Source organism: Anomaloglossus baeobatrachus, chromosome 2, assembly GCF_048569485.1.
Source record: "Anomaloglossus baeobatrachus isolate aAnoBae1 chromosome 2, aAnoBae1.hap1, whole genome shotgun sequence".
NCBI classification, from domain to species: domain Eukaryota; kingdom Metazoa; phylum Chordata; class Amphibia; order Anura; family Aromobatidae; genus Anomaloglossus; species Anomaloglossus baeobatrachus.
Genome location: NC_134354.1, coordinates 586,615,834 through 586,635,838, shown reverse-complemented (window position 1 = coordinate 586,635,838; position 20,005 = coordinate 586,615,834). Strand labels below are relative to the sequence as shown.

Genomic DNA, 20,005 nt, shown 5'->3' with positions numbered 1-20,005 from the left:
GCTCTACTGTTAATGAAAGAACATAAATCTGAAATAAAAATTGTTCATGATTTTTTATTATTCAAACTAGAATATTAGTCATACATAATGTCATAATGAATACTACTATAAATTACTTTATAAAAACAAAAAAATAAAACTACAATGTACGTTTAGCGAGTATTTAAGATGACAATGTAAATGCAGGGGTGACCAGATTTCACAATTGACACTGCATATATTAATAACTCCGATCAGATGAGGTTAGTGTACTTTCTTTGCAATTCAACATTAGTATGGCTATATATTCCTTTTTGGAAGTTTTAGGATAAATATTTTAGGAGTCCAGGTCTATTTGGATGCAACTGATGTTCATGTAAAACTTTAGCAGTGAAAATTTAAACAAAGACTGATAGAGCCATGGCTTTTCAAAGTAAGTACACAACATGTCTAAGGGTACCTTCACACTTAGCGATGCAGCAGCGATCCGACCAGCGATCTGACCTGGTCAGGATCGCTGCTGCATCGCTACATGGTCGCTGGTGAGCTGTCAAACAGGCAGATCTCACCAGCGACCAGTGAACAGCCCCCAGCCAGCAGCGACGTGCAAGCGACGCTTCGCTTGCACGGAGCTGCCGTCTGGAAGCTGCGGAGACTGGTAACTAAGGTAAACATCGGGTATGGTTACCCGATGTTTACATTAGTTACCAGCGCACAGCTGTGTGTGCAGGGAGCAGGGAGCCGCGCACACTGAGCGCTGGCTCCTTGCTCTCCTACCATAGCTACAGTACACATCGGGTTAATTAACCCGATGTGTAATGCAGCTACATGTGCAGAGAGCAGGGAGCCGCGCACACTGAGCGCTGGCTCCTTGCTCTCCTAGCTGCTGTACACATCGGGTTAATTAACCCGATGTGTACAGCAGCTACATGTGCAGAGAGCCGGAGCCGGCAGCACAGGCAGCGTGAGAGCTGCAGAGGCTCGTAACTAAGGTAAATATCGGGTAACCACCTTGGTTACCCGATGTTTATCTTGGATACAGCTTACCTCAGCTGTCAGATGCCGGCTCCTGCTCGCTTCATTTGTCGCTCTCTCGCTGTCACACACAGCGATCTGTGTGTCACAGCGGGAGAGCGGCTTTGAAGAAAACGAACCAGGGCTGTGTGTAACGAGCAGCGATCTCGCAGCAGGGGCCAGATCGCTGCTCATTGTCACACACAGCGAGATCGCTAATGAGGTCACTGCTGCGTCACAAAAAGCGTGACTCAGCAGCGATCTCAGCAGCGAGCTCGCTGTGTGTGAAGCACCCCTAAGAGCATTCAATTTGCATTGTAAAATCAGGAGACATCTGCTTAATGGTGGTGTCACACATAGCGACGACGACAACGACGTCGCTGATAAGTCACCATTTTCTGTGACGTAGCAGCGACATCCCGTCGCTGTCGCGGTGTGTGACACCCAGCAACGACCTGGCCCCTGCTGTGAGGTTGCCGGTCGTTGCTGAATGTCCTGCTTCATTTTTTAGACGTTGCTCTCCCACTGTGAAGCACACATCGCTGTGTGTGACAGCAAGAGAGCGACGAACTGAAGCAAGCAGGGAGCCGGCGTTTGGCAGCCTGCAGTAAGCTGTAACCACGGTAAACATCGGGTAACCAAGAAGCCCTTTCCTTGGTTACCCGATATATACATTAGTTACTAGCACCGCCGCTCTCACGCCGATAGTGCCGCCTCCCTGCACACGTAGCTGGAGTACACATCGGGTAGTTAAGCCGATGTGTACTCTGGCTAGGAGTGCAGGGAACAGGGAGCCGGCACTGGCAGCGTGAGAGCGGCGGAGGCTAGTAACTAATGTAAATATCGGGTAACCAATAGCAGTGCTTTCCTTGGTTACCCGATATTTACCTTAAATACGCTTCCACGCGTCGCTGCTGGCTGGGGGCTGGTCACTGGTGAGATCTGCCTGTTTGACAGCTCACCAGCGACCATGTAACGACGCAGCAGCCATCCTGATAAGGTCAGATCGCTGGTCGTGATCGCTGCTGCGTTGCTATGTGTGACACCACCTTAACAGAATCCATGAGAAATTAGAAGGTAGATTCTTCTAATCATTAGAATTAATAATGACATCAAGCCATGAAGACACAACAAAATCCCAACTCATGGCTTTGATGATTTACAAGGGCTGTCACTAGATAGGTTTAGCATTTTACGTTTTGCTGGAGGACTGTTGCTGTAGATTTGGGACAGCTGAGATGACTGTGATGAAGGCCCCGTAGACTTTGCCTCTCCTGTGGCAGAATGAAACATTAGCTGCTCTTTCGACTGTAATGATGGTTTACATGATTGAGTATGTGTATGTGGCAGATGGCTATGAAAGTTTTTATCCTGGATAGCCCCAGCTGGGTGTTTCATGTAGTGTGGAGATTGTTCACTATATCCAACTGCAGAGGAAGAACATGAAGCAATAGGTTCTCCACCTTCCTGAGAAAATGCATAATCTCCATGATCTTTGCCAACCTTGCCTGCAGAATCAATCTGTAATTTCATTTTTGATCCCGATGTAGATGAGCTTTTACTTCTTCCATTACAAACACTATCAAGGTCATTGACATTATGGTCACAGAGTTCCACTGTGTTTTCAATTGAGACTCTGTGATTAAGGTCTTCAGCATATTTTCTTAGATCTGGTCTGTTATCCTTTTGTAAACCAACGTCTCTTTGCAATGGTAATTTACTATCTCGTGACGCATCATTGATTTGGCAAAAATGTAAGAAACTTGGCTTTGGCTCTCTAACGTATGTTTGGCCTTCACCAGTATTCAAATTGATTTCATTATTAGAAGTGGTGGAAATTCCTCTGTTAGGCATATCATCAAAAACCAGTTTCCTGAGATAAGTCAGAGGTTTCTTTAGATGGCCATGGCTGGAAGAGCAATTTGGTTTGCTACCTGGTGTGCTCACATGAAGAGAGCTAAAAGGCAACGATGAAGTAGGGCTTCCAAAGCCTTCAGCCACTTCAGTACCTACCCTCTGACCATTTCTACCTATACTTAGTTGCTCATTGCTATTTTCTAAAGTAGATGAGTATCTGTTAAACGTCATATTTAGCTCAGGTGAGCCGGCATTTCCACAAAATGACTTTAGTTTGGATGAGGTACTACTGGATACTTCTGAACAGACCCTTGTTTTATGGTTTTGGTTCAAAAGGTGATGTGTTCCTTTCAGTTCTTGGCAGGAACGTGTGGTTGTAGGATCATGTACATGAGCAGCATTTCCACACGGAGATTTTTCTTTTTGCATATCCTCTAGTGGTCTTTTCAGTTGCTCAACCTGAGCTTCAAGTTCTTCTATGTATTGATCGCTCCTCTCCAGAGCTTTTTTAAGCCTGCTCATCTCTCGTTCATACTGATCTACTTTTGCTTGCAGTGCAGCCACTGTGAACCTCCCAAACCTAGAAGAAAGACATCAGGAAAGTTTATGAAATCATAGTTTAGCAAATAATGTTCCAAAGTGAAACACAACTACACATTTTAATGCATCAAAAAAATTAAACTTTCTTGACTGCAGGTACTAAAAATGAGATCATTTAAAAGTAGAGATATCACCTACATTTTGGCACCAAAACAATTTAGAAAAGCATAATAAATATATATAGTACAGACCAAAAGTTTGGACACACTTTCTCATTCAAAGAGTTTTCATTATTTTCAGGACTTTGAAAATTGTAGATTCACATTGAAGGCATCAAAACTATGAATTAACACATGTGGAATGAAATACTCAACAAAAAAGTGTGAAACAACTGAAAATATGTCTTTATTCTAGGTTCTTCAAAGCAGCCACCTTTTGCTTTGATTACTGCTTTGCGCACTCTTGGCATTCTCTTGATGAGCTTCAAGAGGTAGTCACCGGAAATGGTTTTCCAACAGTCTTGAAGGAGTTCCCAGGGATGCTTATCACTTGTTGGCCCTTTTGCATTCACTCTGCAGTCCAGCTCACCCCAAACCATCTCAATTGGGTTCAGGTCTGGTGACTGTGGAGGCCAGGTCATCTGGTGTAGCACCCCATTACTCTCCTTCTTAGTCAAATAGCCCTTACACTGCCTTGAGGTGTGTTTGGGGTCATTGTCCTGTTGAAAAATAAATGATGGTCCAACTAAACGCAAACCAGATGGAATAGCATGCTGTTGCAAGATGCTGTGGTCGACATGCTGGTTCAGCATTCCTTCAATTTTGAATAAATCCCCAACAGTGTCAACAGCAAAGCACCCCCACACCATCATACCTCCTCCTCCATGCTTCACAGAGGAAGCAAGCATGTAGAGTCCCTCCGTTCACCTTTTCTGCATTGCACAAAGACACGGTGGTTGGATCCAAAGATCTCAAATTTGGACTCATCAGACCAAAGCACAGATGTGCTAATGTCTATTCCTTGTGTTCTTTAGCCCAAACAAGTCTCTTCTGCTTGTTGTCTGTCCTTAGCAGTGGTTTCCTAGCAGCTATTTTAACATGAAGGCCTGCTGCACAAAGTCTCCTCTTAACAGTTGTTCTAGAGATGTGTCTCCTACTAGAACTCTGTGTGGCATTGACCTGGTATCTAATCTGAGCTGCTATTAACCTGCGATTTCTGAGGCTGGTGACTTGGATAAACTTATCCTCCACAGCAGAGGTGACTCTTGGTCTTCCTTTCCTGGGGCGGTCCTCATGTGAGCCAGTTTCTTTGTAGCATTTGATGGTTTTTGCCACTGCACTTGGGGACACTTTCAAAGTTTTCCCAATTTTTCGGACTGACTGACCTTGATTTCTTAAAGTAATGATGGCCACTCGTTTTTCTTTACTTAGAATTTGTATTATGGCAACAAAAAAGCAGCTAACAGTCTAGTCAGCAGGACTATCAGCTGTGTATCCACCAGACTTCTTCTGCACAACACAACTGATGGTCCCAACCCCATTTATAAGGCAAGAAATCCCACTTATTAAACCTGACAGGGCATACCTGTGAAGTGAAAACCATTTCCGGTGACTACCTCTTGAAGCTCATCAAGAGAATTCCAAGAGTGTGTAAAGCAGTAATCAAAGCAAAAGGCGCTACTTTGAACAACCTAGAATATAAGACATATTTTCAGTTGTTTCACACTTTTTTTTGTTAAGTATTTCATTCCACATGTGTTAATTCATAGTTTTGATGCCTTCAATGTGAATCTACAATTTTCAGAGTCATGAAAATAAAGAAAACTCTTTGAATGAGAAGGTGTGTCCAAACTTTTGGTCTGTACTGTATATATAAATATTTTTTTTTTTAAATTGTCAGACTAAATTATATTCAGTTTTCTTTTCATGAGTATGGAGACAGTTATTTTTCCTGAGTTGCTGTTAACTGCACTTAGAGGGGTCCTTAAGGCTACTTTCACACATCCGGTTTAAGCAGTGCGGCTCAATCCGGCTGTGAAACCTATGCAACGGATGCGGCGAAAACACCGCATCCTTTGCATAAGTTTTTACATGCGGCCCATCCGTTTTTTTCCGGTTGCGGCACGCTACTGAGCATGCGCAGTGGAAAAAACGCATGCGGCGGCCGGATGCGTTTTTCCGCATCGCGTCACATCCGGCGTCCATAGGCATGCATTGAAAAATGCGCTGCAGCGGCGGGATGCGTTTTTTTTGCCGGACAAAAAATCGTTGCAAGCTACGTTGCCTCCGGCCGCCGCTTTAATTAATTTTTGCCGCATCCGGAAAAAAACGGATGTAACGCAAAGCCATCAGGCACAATCCGGTAACAATGCAAATCTATGGGGATAAAACGGATGCGGTACCGGATCTGTTTTACCCGTTTTTTTCCGGATTGTGCCTGATGGAAAAAACCTGATGTGTGAAAGTAGCCTTACAGCAGATACATGGACTATAGGAAAACATACACAAATATTTTTGATAATTTCTATGGAGGAGTAGTTTTCTAGGCACGGCATTTTGTCAAGAGGTATATAGACAGTAAGCAACATAAAAAAAAATCAAACATAAAACACTTGATTTAATCCCTTAATTATTAATGCAAAAAAAAGTTAAGTAATATTTTTGCAAATTCTCTTCTCAGCAGCCACAATGTGGCAAAAAAACTGATGCGACGGATCCGGTGAAAAAACGGATCAGTTGCATCAGTTTTTTGACAGATCCGGTGTGATACTGAGCATGCTCAGTTCAAAAAAACAGATCCGGCGTCCGGATCAGTTTTTTTTGCCTCATTACACTGGATCCGGCGCCCATAGGCTTCCATTGTAAAACATGCCATACGGCGTGGGATCCGGCGCGATACGTTTTTTTTTTGCAGGACACAAAAACGTTCACTTCAACGTTTCATCCAACTGCCGGACAAGTAAATTTTGCCGGATCCGGCAAAAAACGGATGAAACGCAAGGCCATCCGGCACAATCCGGCGCTAGTGAAAGTCTTTGGGGGAAAAAATTGATCCGGCAGCAACAAACGCCGGATCCATTTTTTCATGTTTTTGCCGGATTTTGCCTGATGGCAAAAAAGTGATGTGTGAAAGCAGCCTAATGTGGCTGTCTAGGGGTTTGTGTTATGTACGACCAATTGTACTATTTTTAGCGCCATTTTGGGGGTACATCAAAATTACTGTGTAATTTATATACATTTTTTTCACTACACAAGAAAAGAAAGACATTTTTGTTTAATGTTTGTATTCCACACCAAACAACCTGTTGAATGAATCCACCTGTTTATTATGGTTTATTATGGTGGATGCCTAATATCTAGGACATTTTTTGTTATATTGTATGTTTATATCATAGGGACCTATATAGATGTTTTTTGTAGATGTACTTTTTAGCATACTGGTTTACCAAGTGCTAGCAAAACAAAAGACAGAAAACTTTAGCAAACTCTTCTGTCCTCTCCCCACGGTCCTCATGGCTGGGTCTGTCAGCCAGGGACTAAACTAGCACCTGCTACTCTGCAGGAGCTTTAACTGTGCAAAGTAAATTTACAAATGACATGAGGTTAAAAGGACAAATACATTTAGGTTACCTTGTCGTCATGAAGTTAAACAATAGCTAATTATCTGAAAACACATTTCTGTATATGTATATATATATTAATATATATATATATATATAAAAAAAAATCAGATTACAAAATGGTGTAACAACAAAAAAAAAAGCAAATGGCAAAATTGAGTTTTTTTAGCCACCACTACACCACAAAAAAAATGTAAACAGGTGATCAAAACATCCTTTTATCCCAAAATGACAACAGTAATAACAATGGCTCAGGTCCATATCCGAAAATTGAAAACATTATTACAACTCACGGATAATGAAAACAGCTAATTTTTTAGAAATTTTTTTTAAGTACTTACACCATGTTCCAAATTATTTTGCAAATTGGATTTAAGTGTCATACCGATTTATTTTTTTTCAATGAAACTCATTGATGGTATTGTGTCTCAGGGTTCTTTAGATCACTGAACTCAATCTCAGACACCGGTGATAATTAGTTTGCCAGGTGAGCCCAATAAAAGGAAAACTGGATGCTCCACAATATTAACCCCTTCAGCCCCGGGGCACTTTCCGTTTTTGCGTTTTTGTTTTTTGCTCCCCTTCTTCCGAGAGCCGTAACTTTTTTATTTTTCCGTCAATCTTGCCATATGAGGGCTTGTTTTTTGCGGGACAAGTTGTACTTTTAAATGAAACCATAAGTTTTACCATATGGTGTTCTGGAAAAACTGCAAAAAAAAAAAGTGTGATGGCACAATAGTTTTTAGGATGTTTTATTCACGGTGTTCACAATATGGTAAAACTGATGTGTGGGTATGATGCCTGAGGTCGGTGCGAGTTTGTAGACACCAAACATGTATAGGTTTACTTGTATCTAAGGGGTTAAAAAAAATTCACAAGGTTGTCCAATAAAAGTGGCGCACGTTTTGCGCCATTTTCCGAAACACGTAGCATTCTCTTTTTTCTGGATCTATGGCTCAGTGATGGCTTATTTTTTGCGTCTCGAGCTGTCGTTTCTAATGGTACCATTTTTGCGCAGATGCTACGTTTTGATTGCCTGTTATTGCATTTTGCGTAAAACTTGCGGCGACCAAAAAACGTAATTTTGGCATTTGGTAAACGGCGTAGTGGCAAAAAATTCCAATCAGATTAATTGATTTTATATTTTGATAGATCGGGCATTTCTGAATGCGGCGATACCAAATGTGTACATTTATTTATTTTTTAACCCTTTAATTTTCAATGCGGGGAAAGGGGGGTGATTTGAACTTTTTTATTTTTTAAAACTTTTTTTTTTAATTTTTTTATTTTTATTTTACTAGTTTCCCTAGGGGGCTATAGCGATCAGCAATCCGATCGCTCTTATCGATCTGCTGATCACAGCTATACAGCTCTAAACAGCAGATTCAGTCACTTCCTGTTGCTCTCAACCGAGGGAAAACAAAAGTGAAACTTCATAGCTGCAGGCGTTATCACATGAACCTGTGCTACGATGGCAACCACTGAAAGTCACGTGATCACGCACGTGACTTCCGGTGGGGGCGGCGGTAAGTAAAAATCATGGCCGCGCGCATATAGATCTCGCTGCCAGACTTTGGCAGCGAGATTTAAGGGGTTAAATGTTGCGAGTGGAAGCGATTCCACTCGCAACATGCAGGCACACATGTCAACTGTTGAAAACAGCTGATATGTGTGCCGACCGCCGCCTGCCCGCGGCAGGGGGCAGGGCTTAACGGGACACGCTCCATGACGGATATATCGTTCATGGTCGTGAAGGGGTTAAGCAGGCCACAGTTTTCAAGTAACATGGGAAAGAAAAAGTCTCTACTGCCGAAACGCATCAAATAGTGCAATGCCTTGGACAAGGGATGAAAACATTAGATATTTCACGAAAACTTAAGCGTGATCATCGTATTGTGTAGACATTTGTGGCTGATTCCGAGCACATATGTGCTGGTGCTGATAAAGGCAGAATGAGAAAGGTTTCTGCCAGGCAAGTAAATCGAATTAAGAGAGCAGCTGCTAAAATGCCATTCCATCCAGCAAACAGATATTTGAAGCTGTTGGTGCCTCTGGGGTCCCTCGAACCTCAAGGTGAAGGATCCTTCAAAGGCTTGCTGTGGTGCATAAACCTATTATTCAGCAACCCCTAACCAGTGACCAAAAGCAAAAATGGTTGAAGTGGGTCCAGACATACATGAAGACTAATTTTTAAACAGTCTTGTTTACTGATGAGTATCGAGCAACCCTGGATGGTCCAGATGGATGGAGTAGTGGATGGTTGGTGGATGGCCACCATGTCCCAACAAGGCTGCGACGATGTTTTGGGACAGAATCATGGGGAGACATCTGGTAGGCCCCTTTAGGGTTCTTGAAGGTGTGAAAATGACCTCTGCAAAGTATATAGAGTTTCTGACAGACAACTTTCTTCCATGGTACAAAAAGCAGAAATGTGCCTTCAGGAGCAAAATTATCTTCATGCATGACAATGCACCATCTTATGTTGCAAAGAATATCTCTGTCATTGGCTGCTATGGGCATAAAAAGGAGATAAACTCATGGTGTGGCCACCATCTTCCCCTGACCTCAACCCTATAGAGAACCTTTTGAGTATCATCAAGCAAAAGATCTATGAGGGTGGGAGGCAGTTCACATCAAAACAGCAGCTCTGGGAAGCTATTATGACATCATGCAAAGAAATTCAAGCAGAAACTCTTCAAAAACTCACAAGTTCAATGGATGCAAGAATTGTGAAGGTGATATCAAAGAAGGGTTCCTATGTTAACATGTAACTTGGCCTGTTAGGATGTTTGGAATTTAAATAGCTTTTTATTTCAGTGAATGTGACCTCCTAATGCTGCAAATTCCACAAACGAGCATTTTCAGTTCTTTAAAACATATAAAATGCTTAGAAACTCTACTGTGCGTAATAGTTTGGAACAGTGCATTTTGAGTTTTTTTAATTTTGAATATTATACTGTTTTCATTGGGAGGTTTCTTCAATAAAATTCGATGTATACTCTAACGGGTGATGATTTATTAGACTGACTGTCATTTGCACCGACCATTTAGCAAAATCAGAAAAAAAATATTTGCATAATAATTTGGAACATGGTGTAAAACAAAAAACAATGCATGTTTGGTTTCTGCGTAATTATACTGACCTGGAAAATCATACTGCCCGGGTCAATTTTACTTTAAAATGAACACTAAAAGTGCTGGCTTGTATTAGGAGTCAGAAGTTAACCATGTCCCCTGGTCTGTGACGTAGTGACTAAAAACGGAAGAGGAGCGCCCAAGAGATGCATCTCCATCACAGTGATTAGTTCTCAATAGCATATCAAGGGACAATTGAGAATAACACTCTGGATATGAGCCTTTTATTGTGTTTGAAAACATGTCTGAGTAAATTTTTTTGTCCCTGGAGTACCCCTTAAGCGCTTGCTATGTCTGAAAAGTGGGCAGAATATTGAGTATAGTTGGCTATGCAAAGTAGGTTAACAGCAGATTCATAAACTGCAACTTTTTAAAAAGTTGGAATTTTTATTTTAGCTGTGGAGTGGAGGGAAGAAAGTGATAAAAACGAGTCTAAACAGAAGAGCTACACCCAAACAGTATGCAAAACATTGATGAATATGGCGTAACTAATGGCAACACAGCCTCAAATAAAACTGATGTCAAAAACTACCTTACGTCCCAATAGTTTATTAAAATTGACACTATGTAAAAACGGACTACAATAAAACATGGTTTTGTTAAAAGCCTCAATAACTACTTCTATGAGACAACACTGAAGATGTGACACTTTGATACACTGTAAAGTAGTCAGCGTACAGCTTGTAAAGCAGTAAATTTGGTGTTACCGCTACATAAGTCAACACACAGCCATTAATGTCTAAACCGTTGGCAACTAAAGTGAGAACACCCCTAAGTAAAAATGGTCAAAATGTGCCCAATTAGCCATTCCCTCCCCAATGTCATGTTACTCATTAGTGTACAAGGCCTCAGGTGTGAAAGGGGAGCTGGTGTGTTAAATTTGGCGTTATCGCTCACAGTCTCTCATAAGGGTCACTGAAAGTTAAACATGGCACCTCATGGCAATGAATTCTCTGAGGGTTTGAAAATAAGAAGAACTTGATCTACATAAACATGGCCCAGGCTATAAGAAGCCTGCCAACAACTTGCAACTGAACTGCAGCACAGTGGCCAAGACCATACAGCAGTTTAACAAGACAGGTTCCACTCAGAACAGGCCTCACCATAGTTGACCAGAGAAGCGGAGTGCACGTCCTCAGTGTCATATCCAAAGGTTATCTATTTAAAATAGATGTACGAGTGCTGCCAGCATTGCTGCAGAAATTAAAGGGGTTGGGGATCAGCCCATCAGTGCCCAGACTATACACCACACACTATCAAATTGATCTGCATGGTTGTCGTCCCAGAAGGAAACCTCTTCTAAAGATGATGCACAAGAAACCCACAGTTTGCTGAAGACAAGCAGACTTAGTACAGGGATTACTTAACCATGTCCTGTAATTTGATGAGACCAAGATAAAATGTATTTGGTTCAGATGGCGTCAAGTGTGTGTGGCAGCAACCTGGTAAGCAGTACAAGTGTGTCTTGCCTACAGTCAAGCATGGTGTTGGAAATGTCACGGTTTGGGGCTTCATAAGTGCTGCCAGCTGTGGGGCCCTACAGTTCATTGAGGGAACCAATGATATATGATATGATATACTGAAGCAGAGCATGATCCCCTCCCTAAGGAAACTGGGCCGCAGGGTAGTATTCCAACATGATAACCTCATACACAACTCCAAGACCACCACCACCACCTTTTTAAAAGAAACTGAGGGTAAAGGTGCTGGACTGGCCAAGCATGTGTCCAGACCTAAACCCTATTGAGCATATGTGGGGCATCCTCAAATGGAAGGTGGAGGACCACAAGGTCTTTAACATCCACCAGCTCCATGATGTCATCATGGAGGAGTGGAACAGGATTGCAGCAGCTCCTGTGAAGCTCTAGTGAACTCCATGCTCCAAGAGAATTAAGGCAGTGCATGAAAATTACGTAGGCCACACAAAATATTGACACTTTGGGCAAACTTTAGCTATTTTTACTTTAGAATGTACTCACTTTTCTTTCCAGCAGTTTAGATATTATCGGCTGTGTGTTATTTAGAGGGCACACCAAGTTTACTCTATTATAGAGGCTGAACACTGACTACTTTAAATTGTATCGAAGTGTGATATCTTCAGTGTTGTCCCATAAAAAAAGTTATAAAATATGTACAAAAATGTGAGGGGTGTACTCACTTGTAATAGATGTCTATCTATATATACTATATAAGAATACAAGGATGCTGTAGGTAAGGCATGGTAGCGTCACACTACTGTGCAGAACAGAAAATCACTGCTGAAGGAAAACATCAATGAAATAATGAGTGCGAAGCACCAGCGGTTTCCCTTTGTCCTTTTTTCTGAAGCCCTTGTGTATAAATGATAGTAAAATCTGCATAATTTATATCTGTAGGCTAATTACAGCTTAGTCATTAATATCTTTAATTAAATCAGAATGTGAAAACATTCTTAATTAATGTTGGTGAAATGATCTTAAAGAACCAGCAATTCCATTTGAAGAACTGCAAACATGAATCCTTTACGCATTACAAAATTACTCGGTATTGGTGAGGGCACTGATGGTTTGTCTTGTGGCACGGTGTAGTGGTACTGCTGTAATTGTGACTTATAGCACTTGTAGCCTATTCATTTTAGTTTTTGAACCTCCCATTCCAAGAACCATAACATTTTTTAAAACTCCTGGCCATAAATGGGCATGTTTTCTTTGTGTGAAATTTATTAAATTTTATAATTTTATTAATTTTATAATAAATAATAATTTTATATAACTTTACAATAAACTTAAAAAGAAAAAAAAAAAATCTGCAAGGATATGCAATTCTGCCATTGTTTTAATGTTAAAAGAGAACCCTTTCAGCTTTTATGACTGGAAGCAAGAGGCTGCAGGTAAGATATAAATTAACTTTCTCTTTGTAGCCGCTGCTCCCGTAAAACTGTCTAAGGCCTTTGCCACATTCACGTGAAAATCACGCACGTGCCGAGAGACACGTATTTTCCCTGCGTGTTGCGTGTAGGTAAGTATGTGTCTCCGGTACGTGCGGGCCACGTGTGTTCTCGTGTGCTATCCACGATAACACACGGAGAACCGGTAATTTGCATACTCACGTGGTCCTTCCTGCTGTCAGTGGTGCTGATCTTCGGTCTCCAGCCCTGCTGACTCCCCGCTGCTGCTGCTGCTTCCGGCCGTAGTGAAGTGAATATTAAATGAGCATAATGAGCGGCCGTCGGCAGCAAGTGACAGCAGCGGCAGAGACAGGAGGGCTGGAGAAGGTGAGTAAAAGATTTGTTATTTTTTTTCTCTGACACACGAGTTTTCTCCGGCGCGTGTTACACGGGACCGCATCCACACTACATCCGTGTGGTACGGGTGCGGGCCATGTGACACCCGTGATGCCGGAGAAAACGTGGACATGTCAGCGTGTTGGAAAACGCACTCATGTATAAACGGACACACGTTCCGTGTGGTTTTACGTGTGTGTGCCTCCTACCATAGGATAGCATTGGTGTACGTGTCTCCGTGCCACCGGTACATGCAAAAACGTACCAAACACGTACTGGTGGCACGGATGTGTGTCGGAGGCCTAACATGATTTAAGCAAAATTTACCTGCAGATTTCCACCATATCTGCAGATGAATATTGTTAGTTTTGGAGGGGACAGAAGGGACCACGAGGCCTGTCATACTGGGCCCGGAAAGACAAAGGAGCAGAGCGTCACAGGTCAGCAACAGCTTCAGGCAAGGGAACCATCAGCTCTGCATGTGCAGGGCTCAACTGGGACTCACGTCAGCACCGGGACAAAGGAAAGTCGGTTGACCAGCCGTGCCAAACTACACTTGCAACATCCAGTGAGTAAATTACCAGTTAATCTGCAAGAACTGTGTCATGTTTATTACTGGCGCACCAAAAGGTGCAGCACACCTACATGGGACTTAAGCCCCTACTGGCGGAGGGTGCAAACACACTTGCTACTATACCATCTGTCCCTAAAACCACAGCAGCGGCGGGACATCTTATTACCGCAACCCGCCAGTGGCGTCACAAGTGACATACCAAATAACCCTGTTACCGAGTGCCCCCCCCCAGGTAACGGAACCGGGCACGGCCACCTGTGACGTTGATCCCCATTATCCTCCACCCGGAACCGAGTATCCCAAGGGCCTGGAGTGTGGCAGCGCTCTACATAAGGATAGGCCATAATGCTGGGCAACGCCTTTATTTATAGTGAAATGGAGAAATCTCTTCTGATATGTGTTCTATTATGAATAAAATATGGCCTTGAAAGACTTCCAAATAACTGCACTCTTGGTTCCTTTACACCGTGTCCCATCTTTTTGGAGTTGGGTTTGTATCTTTACCCTTCTTTTTCTTGGGATTCTTTGCTTCGGCCCACACTGATTCTCTCTTTGCCTAAGGGACCCTTTGCACACTAAGACATCGCAAGCCGATGCTGCGATGCCGAGCGCGATAGTCCCCGCCCCCATCGCAGCTGCGATATCATGGTGATGGCTGCCGTAGCGAACATTATCGCTACGGCAGCTTCACATGGACTCACCTGCCCTGCGACGTCGCTCTGGCCGACGACCCGCCTCTTTCCTAAGGGGGCGGGTCATGCCGCGTCATAGCGACGTCACACGGCAGGCAGCCAATAGAAGCGGAGGGGCGGAGATGAGCGGGACGTAAACATCCCGCCCACCTCCTTCCTTCCACACAGCTGGCGTGAGCCGCAGGACGCAGGTAGGAGATTATCTTCGCTCCTGCGGCTTCACACACAGCGATGTGTGCTGCCGCAGGAACGAGGAACAACATCGTAACATCGGTCTTTCCCAAATCATGGGAATTTCCGACGCTACACCGATGATACGATTACGACGCTTTTGTGCTCGTTAATCGTATCAAAAATGCTTTACACACTACGATATCGCCTGCGACGCCGGATGTGCATCACTTTCGATTTGACCCCACCGATATCGCAGCTGCGATGTCGTAGTGTGCAAAGTACCCCTAAAAGTATCCGCAACTACCTAAACAATGGGCAGGTGGTAACCAATTTTGAGGTTTTACTGTTATTAATAGGTCTCCAATCATTCCTATAATAACACTCCTGAAGGCTGCACGTACAATTGGATTAATATTTTCAGTTTGAATTGTAAATACTTAATTCCATTGCTTCACATATTCTGACTTTTGAAAAACAGACAACCCCCCCCAACTAGTTGGTATGTAAAATCCCTAATCGCTGGAATGATTACGCTTTACATAGATGCTCATTGCATCCGCAGCGTGGATTGTCAGGTCTCTGTATACAGGGAATGCCATTCCTAAGTTCACTTACTTTTGTGGTGATCGGAGGTCTACTTCGTTTTTTAATCTTAAGTTTTCTCTTATGAATTCAATATTCTCATTTCTCAGCTTCTGGTTTTCCTTTAACATAAGAAAATAGAACAAGATGAGTACAACAGGTAGCATAGTGGCATTAAACTGGAGGAAAGGATAGCAGCTATGTCTTCCTAATGCAGGAACATTGTCTTTAATTAACACTGGGACAGAAATGGCACTTTGTATTCATATTCCCAGAACACAACGCACGTCCCCTATCTAGGGAGGCAAACAAAGCTTTGCAGTTAGTTCAGAAAGTCATTAAGGGAATGTACTAATTGCTTTTCCATGTTTTTTCACATGGCTAGATATTTTGTGGCCAAGTGAAATTACAATATGCAGGTATCAGCAAAATAGATGATAATTTTCTTCACTTGACTAAATAAAACACGACATAGTAAATGTGAAATAAGAAGGTCTGAGTTTTCAAGTAATCCACTACAATGAATATTTCACTCTTTAGGGACTTTTGGCCAAAGAAGTCCTGGTGATGGGGTCAGATTAACCATTACAACACTATGTAGAATAAAGGAAAAGCACACTGGACAGCTACACGAGTTGGAGGGTAGAATGCGGCACAGTTTATTTTCACAATTTAGGCCCTTTAATTCTGAATGAGGAACGATAAAAGGAATCTGTCACCAGGATTTTGCCACCTAATCTGAGAGCAGCATAATGTAGGGGCAGAGACGCTGATTTTAGTGATGTTTCACTTACTGAGCTGCTTGGTGTTTTTTTAAAATCACTGTTTAATTAGCAGATTATCATTAGAGGACTACTTGGCGTGCTGCCAGGTAGTCCAGCATATTCATGAGCTCTGTGTAACTGCTAGATCTGCAGCAGAGAAAACACTGATTTTATCAAAATGATAAACAGCTCAGTAAGTAACACATTTGTGGAATCAGGGTCTGTCTCTACATTATGCTGCTCTCAAATGGGCGAGCAAAAACCTGGTGACAGATTCCCTATAACCCCTCTTTGCATTTGAATGTACTATTGTGGTATCTGAAAAAATGAGCCAAATACTCAACAGACTGCTAGGAAGCAGCTATCAGGGGGCTGGCAGCTACTAACAGCATGGAGCAGGCCACACCCCCCTGTTCTCAGACTGCTAGGAAGCAGCTATCAGGGGGCTGGCAGCTACTAACAGCATGAAGCAGGCCACACCCCCCTGTTCTCAGACTGCTAGGAAGCAGCTATCAGGGGGCTGGCAGCTACTAACAGTATGAAGCAGGCTACACCCCCCTGTTGTCAGACTGCTGGGAAGCAGCTATCAGGGGGCTGGCAGCTACTAACAGCATGGAGCAGGTCACACCCCCCTGTTCTCAGACTGCTAGGAAGCAGCTATCAGGGGGCTGGCAGCTACTAACAGCATGAAGCAGGCCACACCCCCCTGTTCTCAGACTGCTAGGAAGCAGCTATCAGGGGGCTGGCAGCTACTAACAGCATGAAGCAGGCCACACACCCCTGTTCTCAGACTGCTAGGAAGCAGCTATCAGGGGGCTGGCAGCTACTAACAGCATGAAGCAGGCCACACACCCCTGTTCTCAGACTGCTAGGAAGCAGCTATCAGGGGGCTGGCAGCTACTAACAGCATGAAGCAGGCCACACACCCCTGTTCTCAGACTGCTAGGAAGCAGCTATCAGGGGGCTGGCAGCTACTAACAGCATGAAGCAGGCCACACACCCCTGTTCTCAGACTGCTAGGAAGCAGCTATCAGGGGGCTGGCAGCTACTAACAGCATGAAGCAGGCCACACCCCCCTGTTCTCAGACTGCTAGGAAGCAGCTATCAGGGGGCTGGCAGCTCTCAGTTCTAAAGTCTCCATCTTCCTGTCTGACAATAGGGATTATTAATAATTAAATGTAAAAGGTCTAAACTCCCAGATGCTGGAAAATGAAAACATTATGGATCTTGGAAAAATCGTGACAAAGTCGAGATTCTTTTCATGACAAATTTCAGAAATTTTTTTACTACTTAAAAAACCCCCCAAACAATACACATTTGGTATCTACATACTCGTACTGACAAGGAGAACCATATTGCCAGGTCAGTTTTTCTATATAGTGAACATAATAAATAACCCCCCCCCCCACAAAAAAAAAAACGAACAAAAAAAAAAACCAAAAAAACAAAAAACATTGTGGAGTTGCCCTTTTCCTGCAATTTCACCGCACATTTTCCCCATTTCCACTACACTATGAGGCAGAATGAATGGTGTCATTCAAAAGTACAAATTGTCTGGCAAAAAACAAGCCCTCATATGGCTATATTGAAGGAAAAAATTACTGTACTTTTCGGACTATAAGACGCACCTGACCATAAGACGCACCCTGATTTTAGAGGAGGAAAATAAAATTTTAAGCAAAAAATGTGGTCATGACACACTTATGGGGCGAGGATCTGCTGATGACACTTATGGGGTAATGTCCTGCTCATATACTTCCCATCCTGCTCATATACTCCCCATCCTGCTCATATACTCCCCATCCTGCTCATATACTCCCCATCCTGCTCATACACTCCCCATTGCTGCTCCTACACTCCCCATTGCTGCTCCTATACTCCCCATTGCTGCTCCTATACTCCCCATTGCTGCTCCTATACTCCCCAGCCTGCTCATATACTCCCCATGCTGCTCATAACAAACCCCTATCCTGCTCATATAACCCCATCATCCTGGTGTATGGCCACATCCTGTGGCACATAAAAGAAGGGAATTTTGTTTACTTACCGTAAATTCCTTTTCTTCTAGCTCCAATTGGGAGACCCAGACAATTGGGTGTATAGCTATGCCTCCGGAGGCCACACAAAGCATTACACTAAAAGTGTAAAGCCCCTCCCCTTCAGGCTATACACCCCCCGTGCTGCTACGGGCTCATCAGTTTTGGTGCAAAAGCCAGAAGGAGGAAAAAATTATAAACTGGTTTAAAGTAAATTCAATCCGAAGGAATATCGGAGAACTGAAACCATTTAACATGAACAACATGTGTATACAAAAAAACAGGGGCGGGTGCTGGGTCTCCCAATTGGAGCTAGAAAAAAAGGAATTTACGGTAAGTAAACAAAATTCCCTTCTTCTTTGTCGCTCCTAATTGGGAGACCCAGACAATTGGGACGTCCAAAAGCAGTCCCTGGGTGGGTAAATAATACCTCATAATAGAGCCGTAACGGCTCCGTCCTACAGGTGGGCAACTGCCGCCTGAAGGACTTGCCTACCTAGGCTGGCATCTGCCGAAGCATAGGTATGCACCTGATAGTGTTTTGTGAAAGTGTGCAGGCTCGACCAGGTAGCTGCCTGACACACCTGCTGAGCCGTAGCCTGGTGTCGCAAGGCCCAGGACGCTCCCACGGCCCTGGTAGAATGGGCCTTCAGTCCTGAGGGAACCGGAAGCCCCGAGGAACGGTAAGCTTCGAGAATTGGTTCCTTGATCCACCGAGCTAGGGTTGATTTGGAAGCTTGTGTCCCTTTACGCTGGCCAGCGACAAGGACAAAGAGTGCATCCGAGCGGCGCAGGGGCGCCGTACGAGAAATGTAGAGTCTGAGTGCTCTCACCAGATCTAACAAGTGCAAACCCTTTTCACATTGGTGAACTGGATGAGGACAAAACGAGGGTAAGGAGATGTCCTGATTGAGATGAAAAGGGGATACCACCTTAGGGAAGAATTCCGGAACCGGACGCAGAACCACCTTGTCCTGGTGAAACACCAGGAAAGGAGCTTTGCATGATAACGCTGCCAACTCAGAGACTCTCCGAAGTGAGGTGACTGCTACTAGAAAAACCACTTTCTGCGAAAGGCGTGCGAGCGAAATATCCCTCATTGGCTCGAACGGTGGTTTCTGAAGGACCATCAGCACCCTGTTCAGATCCCAGGGTTCTAACGGACGCTTGTAAGGAGGGACGATGTGACAAACCCCCTGCAGGAACGTGCGTACCTGTGGGAGTCTGGCCAGGCGCTTCTGAAAAACACAGAGAGCGCAGAGACTTGTCCCTTAAGGGAGCCTAGCGACAAACCCTTTTCCAATCCGGATTGAAGAAAGGAAAGAAAAGTGGGCAAGGCAAAAGGCCAGGGAGAAAACGCCTGAGCAGAGCACCACGACAGGAATATTTTCCACGTCCTGTGGTAGATCTTGGCGGACGTTGGTTTCCTAGCCTGTCTCATAGTGGCAATGACCTCTTGAGATAATCCTGAAGACGCTAGGATCCAGGACTCAATGGCCACACAGTCAGGTTGAGGGCCGCAGAATTCAGATGGAAAAACGGCCCTTGAGACAGCAAATCTGGTCGATCTGGCAGTGCCCACGGGTGGCCGACCATGAGATGCCACAGATCCGGGTACCACGACCTCCTCGGCCAGTCTGGAGCGACGAGGATGGCGCGGCGGCAGTCGGCCCTGATCTTGCGTAACACTCTGGGTAACAGTGCCAGAGGAGGAAACACATAAGGAAGCTGAAACTGCGACCAATCGTCTTCCACCTACAGCAGAATCCGCCGGACT

General features: G+C 43.8%; 1 protein-coding gene across 1 annotated transcript in view; it reads right to left on the bottom strand.

Moving 5' to 3' along the window:
* Positions 1 to 1,004: 1,004 nt before the first annotated feature.
* The window catches only part of OBI1 (ORC ubiquitin ligase 1), a 61,152-nt gene continuing 42,151 nt past the window's right edge, over positions 1,005 to 20,005 (bottom strand). The window contains exons 5-6 of the mRNA XM_075334362.1: positions 15,462 to 15,550; positions 1,005 to 3,430 (exon numbers count right to left, since the gene is read on the bottom strand). Of these exons, the coding sequence (XP_075190477.1) occupies positions 2,137 to 3,430; positions 15,462 to 15,550 (1,383 nt within the window). The 3' untranslated portion in view covers positions 1,005 to 2,136. The remainder of the gene's footprint in view (positions 3,431 to 15,461; positions 15,551 to 20,005) is intronic.